The sequence below is a fragment of the Cydia splendana genome, unplaced genomic scaffold, assembly GCF_910591565.1.
Source record: "Cydia splendana unplaced genomic scaffold, ilCydSple1.2 scaffold_42_ctg1, whole genome shotgun sequence".
In the NCBI taxonomy this organism is placed as follows: Eukaryota; Metazoa; Arthropoda; class Insecta; order Lepidoptera; family Tortricidae; genus Cydia; species Cydia splendana.
The window spans coordinates 1,004,507-1,026,005 of record NW_026946887.1 but is presented as its reverse complement, the minus strand read 5'-3'; the positions used below and the strand labels follow the sequence as shown (position 1 = coordinate 1,026,005).

At 39.6% G+C, this 21,499-nt stretch overlaps 2 protein-coding genes across 2 annotated transcripts in view; one reads left to right on the top strand and one right to left on the bottom strand.

The window, feature by feature from the left end:
- LOC134805561 (uncharacterized) overlaps positions 1 to 21,499 on the bottom strand; it is a 266,023-nt gene that overhangs the window by 88,565 nt on the left and 155,959 nt on the right. The gene's annotated exons all lie outside the window — the stretch shown is intronic.
- LOC134805571 (uncharacterized) lies at positions 11,964 to 17,910 on the top strand. The gene is made up of 2 exons (XM_063778847.1): positions 11,964 to 12,946; positions 17,796 to 17,910. Exons 1-2 carry the CDS (start codon positions 11,978 to 11,980, stop codon positions 17,811 to 17,813), a joined length of 987 nt encoding a protein of 328 aa, XP_063634917.1. The 5' UTR covers positions 11,964 to 11,977; the 3' UTR covers positions 17,814 to 17,910.

Genomic DNA, 21,499 nt, shown 5'->3' with positions numbered 1-21,499 from the left:
GTATATTGACGTAAATCGAAGTATTGAGCCGCGTATTTTGCAGCAGAAAGATAACGTCGATTCGTTCCCTTCTTGTTCGCGTGGCCGTCCGAAAAAACATTTTAATGACTGTAGTACGTTAACTACTAAAAGGATAAGATTTGCTGAACTATCCAACTTAGATACGTCTGCTGTTAACCCGTGGAGCGCCCTAAACAGACACGTGTGCTGGTAACTAGTATAGGAGTTCCATACTACGGTAATTCTGGGGCGCTCCAGGGGTTAATACGTTGCTCAATACCGCTGATGCCAATTCAAGCTCTACAAAAATCGACCAATGCGATGTTTTGTCGCTTATTGCAGAAGCTAAGTTGACTAGGCACCAATATTTATTAATTACGAATTTTATAGATACTAAGATATCAAAAGATTGTATATAAAGTCCTTCCTACCAAAGTGTTGTTAAAGCTAAAAAACAGTGTTATCCTCCTTATTATAACTGTTACCGAATCATCCGCCGAAGTCGAACTTCAGAGTTTGTTAGACCACACTGCCACTCGGATTCTTGAGTCACAAAAAGATGTTTTACTCGTAGTTAGAGTGCCATGCCAATCTCTAGATAAAATATCTTTAATAGGCAAATGGAGTTTCGATGGCAGTACTGGACATGGCGAATATAAGCAACGTTTTTCTGATCCCAAAATACAAATTATACTGTTTCTTATTATTTTTATTTTTTATCTGATGTTTATTATTATAAACAAGAAACATTAATACCACAATTTTTCCAATGAAAATCGCAGTGTAAAATGGTTCAAAAAAATCATTGTCTCGAACAACATTTCTAGGCATAAAACAGACGTATGCGTTTAATATATATTCTATATATATTAATAAAAATGACATAAATATACCAATTCATATTACTTTCATGGTATTTTAACGTTTATAATAGATAAAAACCTCTATTTCGCGGTATAGGTATTTATGGCCGCCCTTGTATGAGAGCGGAATCACTGTGCGGAGCTCAGCCTTCGGCCTTCGCATTTAGACACTTGTAATATTGTTCTGTGTTAAAGCACTGACATCCTGGACGCTTCGGGCCTTCGGCCCGACGCGGAGCTCGGCCTTCGGCCTTCGCATTAGCTGTCCACACCACGTTTCACGTCAGCCATAGCGGCTGTGTCCCTGATACAGCCTATCTCCATTTTTTATACTTAAATTTCGTATCAATTGTTGTTTTTTATTTTGGAAAAAAATGAAAAAAATCGTTTTTTTATTTATCAAGCGCGGGCTAAACGTATTCGTTTATTTTTTGCAAGAGATGATGGCTTTTTGCGCTTTAAAGAAAATTTGATTCTTGAATATACGGCGCCATACCTTTGGCCTATGCTCGTCTAGATGGCGACACCATTTTATATTTAACAATTTTTACTCATATCAGTAAAAGAACATGGGTCAGAATCATATGGCGTTCTAAAAAAAAAAAAAAAAAAACATTTATTCATACATATATTTATTTATTGATATTTTTTTTTCATTTTCATTTTAATCCTGTATCGAAACTTCGAAAGATGGCAGTAAATTTACTGTGACTACAAAATTTAGTATGACAATAACCCTCTACTACATATAGGGACCGTGCGCGTTGGAGGGTCTGCCATCTTGTGGCCTGAATCGGAAACATGTACATTGCCAAAACAAGTTCTACCATCTACCGTTCTCGTAAGTACGTATCCTTGTGCATAGTAGGTTCTGCCATCTCGTGGGCTACATCGGAATCATAAACTACACATCTACGCTTCGCGCCAAAGATCTGACGGCTCCTGTGCTGCCCCCTATAGTTCATGCACGTCCCCTATACACTCGCTCGATTCTCTTTAGATTTGATATTTAAATTCTTACTCGAGAATAAGTAACCAAATTTCGTCAGCTCATCTAAATGCTATCATAGCGCAGTTGGAAAGACGCTTACAACCAAGGATATGGGATAGGTACCCGGTTCGATCCCCAGTAAATGCAACTTTTTTTATTTATTTTTTGCACTTAAACATCGTATTGCTGATTGATCAAGCGAGCGCGAAGCGCGAGGTAAGCGTATTCGTTTGAGTTTTTGTTTGAACATTTTTTTAGCGGTTTAAGTTCAAGGGCATGGCTGTTCCAGGAGTCAATTTCCACTTACGTAATAGCATGGGCGGTCACCATCCATAAATCGCAGGGGTTAACATTGCCTAGGGTAGTGGTCGACCTTGGGCTCAGGGAACTAGCTGTAGGTTGCTTTAATTTGGATCGCCTCGCTAAAATGGCCCATAGTTTCCGCAAATCATTTTTTCTTCGAGGCAATTACTCCGTTCTCATTTTTTTCCAGTGGAATTTCTTCGCTTTATTTTATTTTTCGTGGACATTTTTTCATAAACTAAATTTTCCCTTTCTCAATTTATTCCCTTTTTTTTTAATCCCAGTAGTTAAAATAACCAGTAGGTTTTTTTTTTTCACTAACTAAATATTATCTATCTCCATATTTTCTCTTTTTTTTAATGCTAGTGGTAATAATAACCAGGTTTTTATCCAATAGGTAAGTTAGGGTTATTTTTTTGATGACCTTAAAAACGAAACTGCTCCCAGAGATAGGTAGGTTAGGGTTATTTTTTTTTGATGACCCTAAAAACGAATCTGCTCCCAGAGATAGGTAGGTTAGAGTTATTGGCTGACAGCGTTTGGTTTTTTACTTATAGTTTTTTTAGATTATGTTTTAATTTTAGTGTTTTTGATATTTGTTGTATGTGAAATACCTACAAGTAACAAATATAATTACTATTACACTATTAACATACAGTAACAAGAAAATATTATCCTAGATATTTAAAAGAACGAAAATTATAAGGAAAAGATTAATTTAAAAATATTAAAAATAGGCGATTGCGGAAAAAAACCATTGGGAAAATATGGGAACGGAGTAATTGCCACCGAGAATGAATGATTTCGGGAAATTATGGGCAACGCAAAATATGAGAACGGAGTAATTGCCTCGAAGAAAAAATGATTTTCGGAAATTATGGGCCACACTCGCGCACGAAGCTTCTTAGTTGCATCAGTTTACAGGCTAATTCAAAGGTAATGTTGGTTTCCTAACATAAGTAGAGTTAGACCAAGAAAAGTCTGCAGAGATTTTGACACTGGCACAAATAACATTGGCACTGCGTGTGCTGTCAAAATCTCTGCAGACTTTTCTTGGTCTAACTCTATCCACTTTTCTATACAATTAGTATGGTGACGTGGATACTTAAGGGGCATCGGCCGTACCCGTACACTGACATCGGGATGATATTTTTATCATGTTATTTAGTAGTCATCGTGCGTCTCGCTTGCGCCAATACATGTACGGACAAGAACGAGTGAAATGCACGATAACTAAATGACATCAGTTAGATGTCTTTCTGATATCAGTGTAAGTTTGAATTGGCCTGTTAGCCAAAAATTGTTTCGTATGTCCATATGTTCTACTCTTACTACAGGTCGCATATCTAAACCAATTCCCGAATTTTGTAAGCAATTGATAGTTAAGTTTTTATGGTCAAATTAGATTCTCTAAATTCTTCTTAACAACGGAACCATATAATACATTTATTCAGTTGTAAGCTCTGCTCGCGAGGTCTACAGCTCACAGAGCCACTAGTTTTGTGGTACCTAATTGTAAAATAATTTATCTGGACTACAGTCCTCTAGCATATCCATCTGTCAACTTTACTTCAAGTTCCGCCTCCAGGGGAGAGGGAGAGAAATTAGGATTAGAAATTAGCCGCTTACTGACACAGACCGAATTCCACGCGGGCGGAGCCGCGGGCACAGCTAGTATAATATAAATCCAGTAAATTTCGTTTCGTTTTATTTTATAAATCCACAAATTATTATCCTTAAGAATTAACATTACAACAATACCTAGGATCATGCTATGCGGCGTGCCCTTGAAGAGAGTTGAGAGGTTAAATGCCTGTGCACACCGGCTGCGTGTGCGTGACGTGCACATGCGCGTGCGGCGTTGTAGTATACAGATCCTTATGAGAGACGGCACACAGCTTGCGTGACGTGTGCGTGTGCAGCTCCAACATTTTAGTGCCCGCACACGTGCACGTCACGCACACGCAAGCCGGTGTGCACAGGCCTTAAAATATGGTCAATATGCAATGAAATGAAATGGAAATGAAATGAAATGAAAATCTTTATTTCAGGCAACTAATGGCCCATACATAAAAACCTTAAAACTAGCATACATATTATATAAAAATATATTTTAAAACTAAACTTTAAAAAACTAAACACTACATATCACATTATGGCTGCGATGCATTACGCAACCCCGCTGATCAAACTTCCGTGTTGTTCACATTCAACGAAAACGCAAATGCAATTTTTCAACACAATTTATTTGCCAAAAAAAGAAGACATCTATTAAAAGTACAATCTTATTATGTATAATTAACAGCGTAATGTCGTTATCTAGTTTGTAACCTGTACAACGACATCTAGCGAGAAATTAGAACATCAAAAATAATATTAAGAATGCTTGTACATTTGTTGATAACAGGTCGTTAGCTAGTTTGCCGTGGGAACAGCGACATCTAGCGAACGATTAGGGCAGGGATATACGTTGTACACGCCAGTTTGTGGCTAGTACAGCGACATCTAGCACAGAATCTTATTACTAAACAATCATTAATCTTAACACTTTAACATTCCGCCCACCAAGGACAGAATGTCCTTCTTTAGAGAGACCGCCCACCGTGACGGTCTTCTTTTAGGGATGCAAATATAGTTTGTTTAATAAATTATATTTTAGTGTTATAAACATGCGGGATACAAGCAGTTAACTAGAAACAGGTAATATACACAATTTAGAGGTAGGCCGTTTAATTATGGAGCTCCCACATTTCAAGGACACGACTCTGGTCAGATTATCTGACCCGGGAAACTTCTGCACGATTCTACCAAATAGCCATTTGGTTGGCGGCAAATCATCCTCCTTCACTAAAACGATATCCCCAACTTCTGGCTCAGGAGTTTTAAACGCCCATTTATAGCGATGTAATAGATGGACTAAGTATTCATTCGACCATCTGCGCCAGAAGCATTGCAGCATTCTCTGAGTCAGCTGCCATCGTTTTAAAGAACCGACATTGGACTCTTCATAGTTAATCTCTGGTATTGTTACTAGAGCCTCTCCCACAAGAAAGTGACCGGGAGTCAATGGACTTGGATCATTGGGATTGCTAGGTAGCACTGATATTGGCCTAGAATTTTTTTTTTTTTTTTTTAGTTTATTTATTAAAGGCACATATACATAATCAATTTTAAAGTTACTCGCCAAACTACGTAGAATGCAGTTTGTTGGCGAGACAGCGCTCATTTTATACAATTTTATGCACCTACTTAAGTTGCTATCATTCTAAAGCTTACCCTAAATTTAACATTAAAGTTATTATCAGAAACTAAATAGATATAAAATGTAAATACATAATAGGTAGTAAACTTTCCTTTTACAAAACATAATTTTAGAAAAAGATATACTGTGCAAAAACAACAAATCTAATTTTAATTACACGGTGGCTGGAGTCAAGGTAAGTTATCTAAAAGTGTTTTTTTTTTAATTTGTTCTTTACTTCCATTATACTATATTTCTTTTCCTCTCTTAACCATTCTATTTCATTATATATTTTTGGTACCAAAAATTTTTCAGTTCTTCTACCATAATAGTTTTTGACAAAATGTTGTACATATTTCCTTATTCTAATATTCTTAGTTCTATATCTGCTTTGTTTATAGACTTTACATTTATTATTATAGTAATTATCTACAGCTATCAGATATTGCACTCTTTGAGTCACAGGTAATATTTTATACATTTTATAAAGTTTTTCGTAGCAATTCAAGCAAGCCTCAACTTGACTAAGAAGAGTGGCCATCTCTTCATATGTTAGAGTTGACTCACCGATGACTCGTTTTATATGAAATTTGGTGGATTTTATCCCCGCCTCCCATAATCCACCAAAGTTGGGCGCTCGAGGTGGTATAAAATGCCACGTTGTTCCTTGCGTGGCCAGAGCCTCCGAAATTTCTTGAACCATGGCTGATTGTTCTGACTGAAATAAGTCTCTTAACTCTTTGGAGGCACCCACAAAATTCGTGCCATTATCACTATAGAGTTCAGCACAATAGCCACGACGCGCAACGAAGCGTTTGAACGTCTCGATGAAGCCTCTAGAAGTTAAGTCACTAACAACATCAATATGCACGGCCTTTGTTACCATGCATACAAAAAGACAGATATATGCCTTATAAGCCTTGTGACCTCTGCCTTTGGACGTCCTTAAATGAATAGGTCCAGCATAATCTACGCCGCTCCGGTAGAAGGGTCTAGCTGGAGTAATTCTAACTCGTGGTAAGGAGCCCATAAGTTGTGTTTGTGTATTTGCTTTGTTTCTTACACATGTGATGCATTTATGCACATAGGCTTTCACTAGATTCTTTGCACCCGTGATGCAATATGCAGCTCGTAGATAATTAAGCATCAACCGCTCACCCCCGTGCAGAGTTTTATTATGTGCATCGGCAACTAATAATTTTGACAAGGGTGACGTATGTGGCAGCAGAATTGGATGTTTGACATCCTCTTCATCCAATTTTGCTAACCTGCCTCCCACTCTAAGCACTCCCTTAACGTCTAAGAACGGCGTGAATGACAAAATTTTTGAAGTCTTAGTTTTAATACAACTGTGTTTCTCTATTTGAGAAATTTCTAGTTTAAATTCATTATTTTGAGCTATTTTAATGCAAGTGCTTAGAGCTTCGTTTAATTCGGAAGCACTTAAATGATTACTTCGCTCTCTCGACTTCTCCGATTTCTCACTTCTTGATCTCAGAAATCTCCTGCAATAAGCTATTACTCTTATGAGTTTTTGAAGTGACGATAATACTTACTGAGTATACATTCATCTACCAAACGCTGAGCGTGATGAGATTTAATAGTTTCCTCCAGGTGTGTTTCGCTGTCAGTTGGCTTATTGTATATAATAACCTGTTGTTGTAAGAACTGAGGACCATTTTGCCATAACGAATTGCTGATTAGCTCTGCTGGACGAACTCCACGAGATGCACAATCCGCTGGATTTTCCTTTGTCGAAACATGGGACCACTGACAGGGTTCAAGCAGACACAGAATTTCGGAAACTCTGTTGGCAACGAATGTCTTCCAGTGGCTGGGGTGCTTATTTAGCCATGCAAGAACGACGGTTGAATCCGTCCAGGCTCTTAGATTGCTCTTCGGAACATTTAACACCTGTGCGACCTCCGTTAACAGTTTAGCTAGCAGTACGGCACCGCATAGTTCTAAGCGCGGTATGCTGACTTGTTTTACTGGAGCAACTCGAGTTTTGGCCGCAACCAGCTGAACTTTAATATCCCCTGATCCATTGATAACTCGAAGGTAGACTGCAGCAGCGAACGCCTGCTTAGAAGCATCTGAAAACCCATGCAACTCCACTCGGGTATCACCTGCTTGCGTGTTAAGCCATCTCGGAATGATAAAGCCGGACAATTGACTCAATTCCTCTCGGTAAGTATACCAATCATGTAATATTTCTCTTGTTGGTTCTTCGTCCCACCCTGTACCAGCTAACCATAACCGCTGAATAAATATTTTTGCTTTTATAACACATGGGGCGATCCAACCCAAAGGATCGAAAAGTCGTGCGACGTCTGATACAATCTTCCTTTTGGTTACAGGAGCAGATACAGGTGGCAGCGTGACTGAGTACTGAAACTCATCCTTCTTTTTATTCCAGGTAAGTCCTAAAATCTTAACTATATTATCTTGTTTTATTTCCAGATTCCTTTCTTCCCTTTCCAGCACTCTTTCTCCCTTCTCATATAAATCTATAGTTTTCTGTACGTCGTCCTTATTACTTGCCCATTTTTGTAAAGTAAAACCTCCTTTCTTAAGTAGAGCCTTCATTTCTTTATAAAGTTCTATACCCTCTTCTATAGTTTCACATCCTGTCATTAGGTCATCCATATAAAAGCTACCAGCAACTCTCTTTGCTGCCATTGGGTGTTCGTTCGCATGGTCAATGGCGACCTGATTAAGTGCTTTCACAACGAGATATGGGGCCGATGCTGTTCCAAACGTTACTGTCAGTAATTTATAATCCTGTATTTCTTCGGTTTGGTTATCTCTCCATACAATACGTTGGTAGTCAGCGTCCTGATCAGTCACTCTTACCATGCGATACATCTTCACGATGTCTGCAATCAGACATACGGGATGTATCCTCCATTGCATAATGAGATGACGCAATTCCGGCTGTAGCGTAGGTCCAACCATTAAACTATCGTTTAAGGATATACCTTTCTCATTTTTACAGGACGCGTCGAATACTACCCGGACCTTGCTAGTTGACTTATCCTCCCTAATAACAGCGTGGTGGGGTAAATACACAGACTGATTTTCGCTTTCTCTAGCCGCAGGAACTAACACCATGTGGTCCAACTGTAAGTATTCTTTCACAACCGCTGTATACTTTTCTTTTAGATTGTTGTCTTTAGCAAATTTCCTTTCCAGTGACTTTAACCTCTTAATAGCAATTTCTCTTGAATTTCCTTCTTTACAGGCCGGATTCTCGTCACGAAATGGCAATTTAACTACGTATCTGCCCAGGCTATCTCGTGTAGTCGTAGCTGAAAAGATGTCTTCACATCGCTGTTCTTCGGTCGTCAACATCTCTTTTGAGTTTAATAAAGGTTCTGCTTCCATCTCCCAAAACCGTTTTATTATTTCGTTGTCCGTGTCCACTTGTGCATGCAATACAGTTTTTCTTTCGTGGTGACCTGGTGAACCTCCAGACAATATCCATCCGAAACTAGTACATTGCGCTATTGGAGTTCCAATAGGACCCTTTTTTACACCCTCCTCCAGTATCTGAGCATATACTACTGCTCCCAATAAAATATCAATTTTATTTGGTGTGCCGTAGCCAGGGTCAGCTAGAACTAAATTCTGTAAATGTGGCCATTCAGACGCGTCTACCTTGCGTGCAGGAAGATTCGTTGTGATTTTCGGTAACACGTGTGCCATCAACTGCACATTGAAATCCGGATTTATCAATGATTTTAGTTTCAATAATACCATGTAACCTGTCGTTACCGTCGCTTCCTCTAACATTGTTATTGTGGACTTGATGGGAATCTTTTTTAGGCCTAATCCTTGTACTGTAGCCTCTGTGATGAATGAGGATTCAGACCCTTGATCTATGAAAGCTCTATAAATTTGAGATTGACCTGTTTTAGACTCGGCTTTCACCAAAGCTGTAGCTAAGAGAACTTGCTTCTTTACCTTTCCTTTAGCAAAAAGAGTTACTTGTGGTGATTGCGATGTAATATCATTAGATGAACTACCAGACTCAGCCTCTATCTCAACGATTTCCTCAGAGGATGCTGCAACTGCTTGATCTACGTTCCTTACATGAGCAGTTGAAGTTGAAACCCCCTTCGGATGAAGGAGTGAATGATGCCGTTTATTACAAATGCGACAATTCATGGTATTTTGGTAGAACCGTACAGAATGATTGGCCCCTAAACAATTATAGCATATACGATTGTTTGCTACGAATTCGTGTCTTTTTTCATAATCTTCCGCAGCAAATTTCTTACAGAAACATAATTTATGATTCTTACTACAGAATTCACACACTAAATTTACAGAATCGTTAGTATAAAACGTTTTCGAGCTGATCGTATTCGAAGTTGATGGCTTGACATACATGTTTTTCCCTTTATTTCCAGGCTCAAGAAACTCTAAAGCTCTATACCTACTAGCCAAAAAATCTTTGAATTGTGTGAATGTGGGCAAATCATTAGGGTTTACATTCGACGTGACACTTAATTCCCACTGCTTACGAGATTCTGGGTCCAATTTTGACGATAATAAATATATAACAATAATATCCCAAGTAGATACATCAATCCCTAAATTGGTCAACGCGCTCAAGCAATCGGAAGACGTATCCAACAGTTCTTTTAAGTGGCTAGCCGATTCCGTACTAGCGGTACGTTGGTTTAACAAACGTTTCAAAATGTTATATGAAAGGTACTTTTTATTACTATATCGCTCTTCCAATAGCTTCCAGCACGTCGTGTAATTTGCCTCTGTTGTCGGTGTAAACCTAATTATTTGTTCTGCCTCCCCGGTCAAGTACCCCTTGAGATAATGCAACTTTTGAACGTTATCTAGTGCTCTATTGTTGTGGATTAAGGATACAAAGAGATCTCTAAATGTTATCCACTCGGTGTACTTGCCTGAGAAGTTTGGTATACTAATCTTTGGTAGACGAATATGACTTTGGTCATTATTCACAACACTAAGTTCACTTGATTTACTTATGGTTTCTGGCTGAAGTTTAGCCAAAACAAGTTTTAACTCACACCTATATTCCATATAAATTTCTTCGGTTGTATCATAAACATCCTTCTTAATGTAGTCTTGAGATTTTAACAACGTTTTGTCTATTGTTTGCGATAGTTCTTTATGCCCAACTCTAAATTCTGACCACAATTGTTCTAACAGTTCTAATCTTCCTTCCACATAAATTTGTGTAATCCGATCTTTTGGTGACTTTTTGAAATTAACCTTTGCCTTAGAAATACGGTCTGAGATTTCCTCCTGATAAGAGATTAATGACTCCATAGTAAACAGCAAGTTTAACTTAACTTTCAATTTTTAAATATAGCAATTCTCAGAACTTGTAAACAATACACCACCAATATACCTAATAACAGACGTTCTAAGTACAATTTCAAATCCGCAAAATTTTACAAGTGTTTAAACCCATACAAACAGAGCAAAGTTCAATTCAACCTATCAAAATATTACAAGTGTTTAGGACTCTGTATAAAATCGGGCATGGATTCCCCGTACCTCCGTTTTTACTGTAACTATTCTAAGTCCTTAAATTAAAGTTAGTAAATTTTCTAAGTCCAAACTAAATTATCAAGAAATAGTTAAAGTCCCAAATTCACTAGATGTTAAAGTTAAAATTAGCTTGACACTCTTCTTTTTTCTCTAAGTTTTAATCTTCACTGAATTAAGGTTCAATTTTGCATAAATTTGATAATCTAAGAGTACTCACGGTTTTCACTTTGCATCACTCAACTGAACATAAACAACACTTGTGACGTAGGAGCTCCTTCCTCGTTGACCTCTCCTGACGGATGCGCCCTTGCCACACCGCCTGTGACTCAGCCTGGACACCGCTAGATGGCGCCACTGCACGCTGCTTCACTGCACTCGTTCTTGTCTCCGTCGTATCCCTCTGAACAGCGATCCACTGCTACTATAGGAACCAGAGATATATATAACTCCGTATAAGATAAATAAAGTCTAAGAAAAAAACGTGCCTCGGACGGCCAAGGAAAAGTCATTCTCGAATAGATGGCGCCATTACCTTTGGCCTATTCTCGGCTAGATGGCGTTAACGACACCGTTTGGTATTTAACAATTTTAACACATATCAGTGAAAGAACATGGGTCAGTATGGAACAATAAAAAATAAGAATCATTTATCCGTAAACATATTTTGATTATTTTATACATTTTCAATTTTATTTTAAGTTTTAAGCGTGTGTCGATAGATGGCAGTAAATGTACCGTGACTACAAAATTGACAATGACAGGACCCCTCTATACTATCTATTCTCTTTGATAGGAACGAAGCGAAGAATGGCTCCACGCACTGACTGTGGGTAGGTTGTGATTATTGTTAATATGCATGTGGGTAAGAGCTGGAAATATATGATTCAGTCTTGATCCGAGCACGTAGTTTTATTGACGCATCCCTATACATATGTTAACATGGCGCAGCCGATTTAAAAGAACCGTTATTAACTAAATCTTCGTTGAGTGTGTTCAGTGAGTTTACAGTAATAAAAATAAAATCAGAGACTGTTTGCAATGGAATCTATCTTGTCGCCGCCGCCGCCTTTTATTTTCGATAATAACCTTGACAATGTGACCTCTGGCAATTTGTCTGTAGAATGGACTAAGTGGAAGAAAGCGTTTAATATTTACTTCGACGCGTGTGAGTTATCGAAGAAGGAAGAAAAGGTGCAAATTAGTATTTTGCTGCACGTTATTGGAGAACGGGCTCGTGAAGTGTACCAACAGTTTGAATCGGAATGCACGACTTTGAAGAGTTTGATTGCGCGGTTTGATAAGTTTTTTTTGCCGAAGAAAAATTTAACTATAGAGCGGCACAGGTTTTTTACACGGTGTCAGAATGATGGTGAGTCTATCGAGCAGTATGCTTTTGAGCTCAGGAAGCTGGCTGCCACTTGTGAGTTTAGCACGCTAATGCAGGATTTGATAAGAGATAGGCTGATTTGCGGCATAAAAGAGGACGCACTACGGGAACGGTTGTTACGTGAGCCGGATCTGACGCTGAGTAAATGTTTAGATATTTGTAATTTAGCCCAGATGTCTAAGATGCAAGCGGGGGCTATAAAGCAAGAGTCTGTAGAACATAATGCACATATTGTGGAAAATAATCCTAAGCATAATACGGAGTACAATTGGAATAGTGAAGGTGGTCAAATTTGGGGGGTAAGTCACCGAGGAGCGCCGGCGCATCGTGGAACGGCGAGAAGTCGGGGGCGCGGTGGCCGTTATCAGACCCCCGCCCGCTTCCCCGCGACCCCGCGCCCGAGTCCTGCGCGGCGAAATCAGCTGTTTAATCGACAAGTGCGTGATGTCAATAGTGCTAACAACAGCAGTGCTAATTTGTCGTGTTCGCGGTGTGGTTTGCCTCATGGCAGTTCAAGGTGTCCTGCCATCGGCAGAAGGTGTCTAAAGTGTAACAGCTATGACCATTTTTCGCGTATGTGCAATGTAAACGAGGTGCGAGCTGAGGAAAACAATGATCAGGTAAAAAACTGCTGTACTAGTGCGAGTGTCTGGTGGATTGATTTGTTGTTCGAAAAAGGAAATATTAAATTTAAGTTGGACACTGGGGCGGATGTAAATATAATACCACTTCGTTTTTTGAGTCAAATTTGTATGCATAAGAACGATTTAACCTCAACGGGTGATACATTGAGCGCGTACTCGGGCTATTCCCTCAAGGTGGTAGGGAAATGTAGTTTAAAAACAAAATACAAGGATCGTATATATATCTTAGACTTTATTGTTGTGGACACTACTTCACAACCGATATTGGGTAGGGATTCGTGCGCGGAGTTAGGTGTTGTCAAATTGGTTTTAGATATTGAAAGTAATACCGGTAGTGATATAGAACGGTATGTGTATAGGGAGTATTCGGATGTTTTTGAAGGAGTTGGGTGTATGCCGGGAGTGTACAAGATTGAATTGAATAGAAATGTTAGGCCAGTGGTACACGCACCGCGAAAATTGCCGGTAGCTTTGAAAGATAGTGTTAAGAATAAATTGGATGAGATGGTCAGTGATGGGATTATTGCGAAAGTTGAGGGGCCCACGGACTGGGTCAATAGTATGACCGTTGCACTAAGGGGTAAATTCACGATCTACGCGGCCAAAAGTCGATTTATCAAAACAATAAATACCTCTGCGATAACAGCTACCTGCGGTAGAGGACCCTTTAGAGGCTAGATAACAACCCCTCCCACCCTCGTATGCACTTTCTAATTCGTTTCACGTCAGTCGGAATTTGATCGTGTCACTTCGTGTATGTTACTTGTTCTCGGCGCTCTTAGAAAAGCAAAACTTTGACGGTGTGGTTTATTGTTTTTAAGAGATCAAGAGTGAAAAAAATCATGGATTCTGAAACAGCAGGTTAGTAATTTATAAGCAAAAATAAAAATATGCTTTATTTATTTGTTTTTGAGGCTAGGTTAATGCTCTGAAAGAGAGACTGTTTTTGAGCGTCATTTTTCGCAAAAAATAAACTTCACTCGTTAATAAGTAATACAATAGGGTGAGATCGAGCAGAATTGTTAACGACATGTTATAGTCTATTGTTTTGGTTATTATAATTTAAAAAAAGACTTTCCGCATGCTTCCGCCAAATCATAATTTTTATACTTTAAAAATAATCCGCCATTTTACTCAAAAATAAACTTTTTTTTGTATTGAGTTTAATCGACATGTTTATTTGTTTTAGATGTACCAAATACGTCAGAAATGAAGATCGTGACTAGAAAACACATATTTTATCTCTTCAAAAGTAAAAATTTACCTACATTGGAAGAAAAACTGTGTTCCTTAAGAGATCAACCTTTTTCTCATGAAGGCTGCACTAATGAGCAAATAGAATTATTTAAAAGCAATTTTGCTTATTTCAAGTCAGAATTTAAGACTAGATGGAGTAAAGCTCAGTATAAAAAAGACAGATTCATAAAAAACAATAATTCTTGGCTAGAAGGCTCTTTCGCGATTCCCGTTGCTGAAAGTCCGTTGTTTGTAGATATGCCAAAGGCAAATTTCGGCAACACGAATGATGGAAACACCAGCAGAAGGTTTTTTGATGATCCAAAATTAGCATCAGATATAACTGGAATCAGTTACGAGCTGATATATAGATTAAAAGTAATTTTAGAGACGATATCAAGCTGCCACAAAATTGACTCTGAAAAATACGACAGTTACGCAAAGGAAACAGGAGAACTATATATCAAATTATACGGATGGCATCCCATGACGCCCACGATGCATAAGATACTAGTCCATGGTGCTGTTATTATAAAAAAATGCGTTACTACCCATTGGACAGCTCACTGAAGAAGCTGCAGAAGCGCGTAACAAGCATTTCCGATCTTATCGACTTGATTTCGCAAGGAAGTTTACGAAAGAAAGCTGCAACACGGATATTTTAAATCGCTTACTTTTGAGTTCCGACCCCTTACTGAGCTGCAGGAGAAAAGTAAAAAAAACGAAAGCACAGTACTTTCCCGCCAGAGACGATAGAATTGCTATTGCCTGCCGATCCGAACCCAGAGTGCTCTTCCGGAAGCGAAGAAGAAAACATCATAGCAGAGACTGTAGCTTAATATGGCAACTGGTTTTATTTCAGTAATAAATTATTATACACATTTTACTATATTTTTAATTTTTTCCTCTTTTGTGCAGATGTCGAAATTTTACATATCAGTAGAATTTTGAAAAAAATACCCTATAAATTAAAAAAAAATATCATGAAACAGTTGTTTCAACTTCGTAAAACGTTCAAAAATACAAAAACCCGCAAAAATAATTTTGGCCCCGTAGATCGTGAATTTACCCCTATGTGCGTTGTAAGGAAGGCTAACGGTGACATAAGGCTATGTTTGGACCCGAGGGACTTGAATCAGGCGATTAGACGTGAGCATTTCAAATTGCCGACGTTGGACGAAATGTCTGTCAATTTAGGAGGTTCGAAATTTTTTAGCACCCTTGATGCCAAGCAAGGATTTTGGCAGCTTCGTCTTCACGAAGATAGCACCGATTTAGTTACCTTCAATACGAGTTTTGGAAGATACAAATTTTTGCGTTTGCCATTTGGAATAACTTCGGCATCAGAAGTATTCTACAAAAAAATGTACGAGCAGTTTGATGATATGGAAGGGGTTTGTTTGTTTATTGATGACCTACTCGTTTACGGTCGCACGAAAGAGGAGCACGATGCTAGGTTGAAAAAAGTATTAGATCGGTGTCGTGAGATACATTTAAAATTAAATAAAAGCAAGTGCAAGTTTGGTCTGTCTGAAATAAAATATTTAGGACATAAGATTACCCCGAATGGCATATATCCCGACGACTCGTACACGTCGGCAATAAAAAATATGCCTTGCCCAAAAAACACAAAGGACCTTGAACGATTTTTGGGCATGATAAATTATGTAGGTAATTTTATACCGAATCTGTCCGACAAAAATCATGCGCTTAGACAATTGCTTAAAAAAGACATCGAATGGCATTGGTCGGAGTCGCATGATAAAGCTTTTAATCTTTTAAAGCAGTGTTTGACGAGTGTACCGGTTTTACAGTATTATAGTTTAAAAAAACCCGTGGTGATTTCTGTTGACGCTTGTAAAAACGGGCTAGGTGCTTGTTTACTACAGGATAATTTGCCTGTATGCTATGCCTCGAGATCTTTAACGAAAGCTGAACAAGCATATGCGCAGATAGAAAAAGAACTCCTCGCATGCGTATACGCCTGTGAAAAATTTTATACTTATATTTATGGTCGAGGTGATGTCACAGTGGAAACCGACCATAAACCGTTGGTAAGTATTATTTGTAAGCCGATCGCCTCTGCTCCAGCTAGGTTGCAAAGAATGCTCCTGCGTTTGCAGCCCTACAACTTTAAACTTGTATATAAACCAGGCAAGTATATGTATATGGCGGACACTCTTTCTCGTGCGGTGGATCCGGCGAGTACTCCAAATGTGGTGCCGCGCGACCAGCTGGACGCGCGCGCACAGGTGTGTGCCGTACTGCTTAGCAACCCGCTCGTTGACTCGCACTTTGTACGTATACAAAAGTTGACCCAGGACGACGGTGAGCTGCAGACGCTTATAAGATTTATTACAGACGGCTGGCCAGAGCATAAGCAGGATGTCGATGATCAGGTCAAACCCTATTGGGGTTTTCGTGATGAATTGACGGTCGCGCATGGTATGGCATGGAAGGGCGATCGAATTATTGTTCCAGTAGCTATGCGGAAGGAAATGTTAAGGCGGGTGCATATTGGGCATTTAGGGTTAGAGAAATGCAAGTTAAAAGTGCGTGAATCTATATTTTGGCCAAATATAAATAGCCAGCTAGAGGATTTTATTAAAAACTGTCAAGCATGCCTTACTTTTAAAAACCAGAATCGAAAGGAGTCATTGATACCACATGAGATACCGGACAGGGCATGGTCAAAAATTGGGGTAGACGTATTTCACTTTAAGGAGAAAAAATATTTATTGATAGTAGATTATTTTAGTAAGTTCTTGGAAGTTCTAGAGTTAAATTGTTTACTGTCTAGCCATATTATTGAGCAGTTAAAAATTGTTTTTAGTCATCAGGGTATACCTGACATTGTGATGTCAGATAATGGCCCCGAATTTTCCTCGAGCCTATTCAAACTGTTCTCTCAGCAGTGGTGTTTTGAACATATTACTTCTTCTCCATGTTATGCCCAATCCAATGGGCAAGTCGAACGGAGCGTACAAACAGTGAAAAATATACTTAAAAAAACTAGTGTGGAAAAAACCGACTTCAGACAAGCACTGTTAGAATACTTAACGAACCCCATCACTGATCAGTTAGCATCTCCATCAGAGCTATTGAACAACAGAAAGTTTCGTGGAATCGTACCATATGCACCCCAACTTCTTCATCCTAAAATCCAAATTAATGTCACGGCAGAGTTAGAAAAGAGACAAAATAAACAAAAACAGCAGTACGACAAGACGGCCCGTGATTTAAAACAATTAATGCCCGGTCAAAAAGTTAAAGTTAGAGTAGATAAGAAATGGGTTAGTGGCACAATTTTACATATTAAAGGTATCCGATCGTATTTAATTCAATTGATGCAGGGTGGTACTTTGGTGAGAAACAGGCGTCATCTTATATTAGATTCAGAATATCGCCCGGAGTTACCTGTGTGTCCCCGTCCTTATGACGATATCACAATATTGGCTGATAATGATAACGCCAGGGCGCATGCGCCCGCCCCGCAGCCTCAGTCGCACGCGCAGCGTGCTGCTATTTACACGACCCCGGTGTCCGAACATGTACCAAATAATAACAATTATGTCACTCGTTCTGGCAGGGTGGTGATTCCTCCTGATTGGTATTAATTGGCAGCCGGGTCGAATAGTATGTGCAGTTTAGAAGATGGATTGTTATAACATAACTAAACAATTTTATACCTATATACATGAAGCCTTATATAAGGTTCAACTTGCATTAACACTTCATTATTGTTTTCATACAGCATATAAGATTAAAACCGTTCAATACAGATAATGGGTTTATTTGTGTAAAGAAAACCTGTATCGTAGGTATATAAGGAATGTTTTAGTCGTTATAATAAAAATGTAGGCACTGTAGGCATGTTATCATAGATTATCATGATTATGAAATTTATAAATGTGTTTTAATATTTGTACCTTATGAAATTTTGTTGTAAATTTTCGTTTATTTCCTGATGAACTAGAATGAGTTTCAATTTAATAAGGTGTCGCATGATGTTTTATTACTCATTGTTCTGTAATTAATAATTAAGGAATAAATTAAACATATTATGTTTCTGATGCTTCCATTTCAATGTTAATAAATGAATGTTGTTGCTATATTAAATAGTGTTTATGTAATAAGTATGAAAATTGTGTAGGTATTGCAACGATATGCCGTTTTGTATTCTACCTACCTATATTGTTCAATAGTTTGGAATGATTACTTACTGTGCAATATGAAATTATTAACTAATAAAAAAAAAATACGAACTTGTTCTAGCAATGCACATTGAATTACTTTCAACTTATTAGTTAAATATGTACTTAAGAACCTAACATAAATATATAATAGTGAAATTAATACATATTACCTATTAAGTACCTACCCATTTGATTAGTGTTAATTAGTAATTTAAGTATTACTATTTTTGAACACCTACATTTTTATTTATTTTTTCTCTTGACGCCTTCACTGTGATTTTGCACTAAAAAATTGAGTGAACTTACATATAATTACCAAATTTTTTTTGTGTAAAAGGAGAATGAGTAGGTACTTATATTATATTTGTTATTGCGTTTTAGTCAATAAAATGATTTAATGTATAACTTGAGCCAAATATAGAAATTGTAAAATGAAAAGTAAAAAAAGGGAGTTGTGGGTAGGTTGTGATTATTGTTAATGTCGTAAATAGCTATTAGGGTTCATGTATGTGTTTAATTAGTCTCTACGTTTAGGTTACTATTTTTACTTTTGTATATCATGTTTTACTTTGTGCTCGTATATTATGTCAAATGAATTGCGTGGAATGTTTTATATCTAGTTATAAGTCTAGAAATTCATGCTCCTTTCATACGTGCTTAATATTGTACCTATTTATAAGTCTAGGATTCGTGCTCCTTTCATACGTGCTTATAATTAACGAGATTGGCAAAAATATACATTACTGACTCTGCATGATACACCCACTAGTTGAAGAAGGTACCAAACGGCCTTGTGTTTTACTATATAAGGCAGAGCCGTTTCGTGGCTTATTCAGAGATATCAGAGACATCAAGAGAGCTTCACTCATACCAGCCTGAACACTCTCCAAGTGAATAAATCAAATATATGTGTTTTCATTTCACACAACACATATACCGGTAAATGGAGGTATAGCGGACTTCGAGACAGCACAGCGGCCAGCGCGTTCCAGCGACGGATTTCTACGCTTCTCCCAACGAACCCCCACATCACGAAAAGCTACAGTCTACACTCCACAGTTTGGTCCTTCGAACCGGATGAAGATAGAAAAACGTACGCGCTGAGTTTCAAGCGACATAGCTTAACTCAGACATCAAGATAGAAAAACGTACGCGCTGAGTTTCAAGCGACATTGCTTAACTCAGACGGCAAGAAAGAAACAAGTACGCGCTGAGTTTTAAGCGAACGTTGCTTGACTCAGACGGCAAGAAAGAATAAAGGACGCGCTGAGCCTAGAAGTTCGCTTCGGTTTAGACCCAAACCCTATACCTTTCCGTAACCCATTTACCGGCTTGCCGGACGGACCGTGCAGCGTCGTAGGACCACCTCCGCTCACGTGTCCTGGCAACTTTCGTTGCAAGTGTCACATGGTTGATACCCACACACTGCTTTCGAACGTTCTAGGCATAGCACTTTGCCATTGCGGGAGATTCAGTGCCACGAGGGATCCACGCTTAGGGCACTGACGTTGCGCACGGCAACGGTCAGTCATAGGCATAGGCAGGTCAAGTTAGGGACCCCCCGCGTGTGTTAAGTGAAGTGGTTCCAGCCAGAAAGATGTCCGAAAAGGAAGCAAGGAGCCTACGACCACGCACCAAGGGCCCACCTGCGCCCGCACCGAACATGGATACCCCTACCCCCTCGTCTGGTAAGATTACGTCCAACGAGACTAATACGTGGAGCAAGGGCACCAGTGGCAACCCGAATGCTACCGGTGGAACCGAGTCGGTACACTCGGAGATGTTAGACGCCACCGTAGTAAATCGTAGTAGGTCGAATACGCTAGTGAATAAAGACACCGATGCGCCGCCGCCGCCGTCGCGGGCGCCGTCTAATTGCGAATTAAAGAATCGCAAATCGGTTAGGGAACGCGACAATAAATTGTCCGTGCTAATGGCCGAGCTCGAGGTTCATAAAGCCCGTCTAGTCGTTGCTAAGACCGAGTCCGACACTGCCAATTTACGGCTGCAGATTGCGCAATTGAAGGCGCAGTCTCGCGGCGGCAGTGACGCGACCGTCGAAGCTTCTAAGACAGGGTCCGTCACTGCAAATTTACGGCCGCAGGTTGCGCCACTGAAGGCGCAGTCTGTCGGCAGCAGTGACGCGACCGTCGAAGAACGTACTAGAAGTTGGGTAGAACGACAAGCAAGGTTACAGCACGAGGTCGCGAAAGAAAACGTTAAATTCCCGCCGCCGAAAAAGACCGCGCAGCCGCCGCCGCGTGCAGCCGCCGACCGGGCTAGCAGACCGCCCCCGCGCATTTTAGAGGTACCGCACGGTACCTACGCGCCAATGTACCATAAACCGCCGGAATTACCTGCATTCGGCGGAGATATCACCGAGTGGATATCATTTAGGGCAGAGTTCGAAGATACGTCGCCCATGTTTAGTGCCGTCAATAACGTCAGTCGGATTAGGCGCGCACTTAAGGGCGAAGCTCGGACGGCCGTAAAATCAATAATGTACACAGTTCAGGATCCGTACGAGATAATGGAAGCGCTGGAACGGCAGTTCGGCGACCCTGAGGAGATTGTTCTTACGGAAATTCATAATGTTAAACGCATGCCGCGTTTATCCGAAGACAATTCGAATATAGCCTCATTCGCCGCGCATGTAGCGAATGCCGTCGCCACCATTAGATCCTTGCGTCAAGAGAAATACTTGCACGTGCCTGAGCTCGTGAATAAAATCGTGGATAAATTGAATCTGATAGTGCGCTATGAATGGGCCAAATACAGGCAGTCTAACGTAGAATCACCCGGGTTAGTAGCAATTTCCGAGTTTCTTAACGAAATTAGTACTGCGGCCAAGCGCGTAAACCGACATAAGCCGTCTAACCGATCACGGAATGCAGTGAATGCGGTTTCCTTTGTGCACGAACCGAGAAGATCGAGCCAAGCTCTCTCTGGGTCTCGTCCCCCCGCGTTCTACCGTGATACGTCTAATAGATCGCGAAACGCGGTAAACGTTGTGCGCGAACCCAGTCGATCGAGCAACGCTCTCGCTGGGTCCGGCGCCCCCGCGTACTCTCGCGACGTTAGTTCTGATTCGGAGGCA

Bases quoted from the DNA above. Each gene is read 5' to 3' on its own strand.
- LOC134805571 (XM_063778847.1), top strand. From the start codon at position 11,978: ATGGAATCTATCTTGTCGCCGCCGCCGCCTTTTATTTTCGATAATAAC.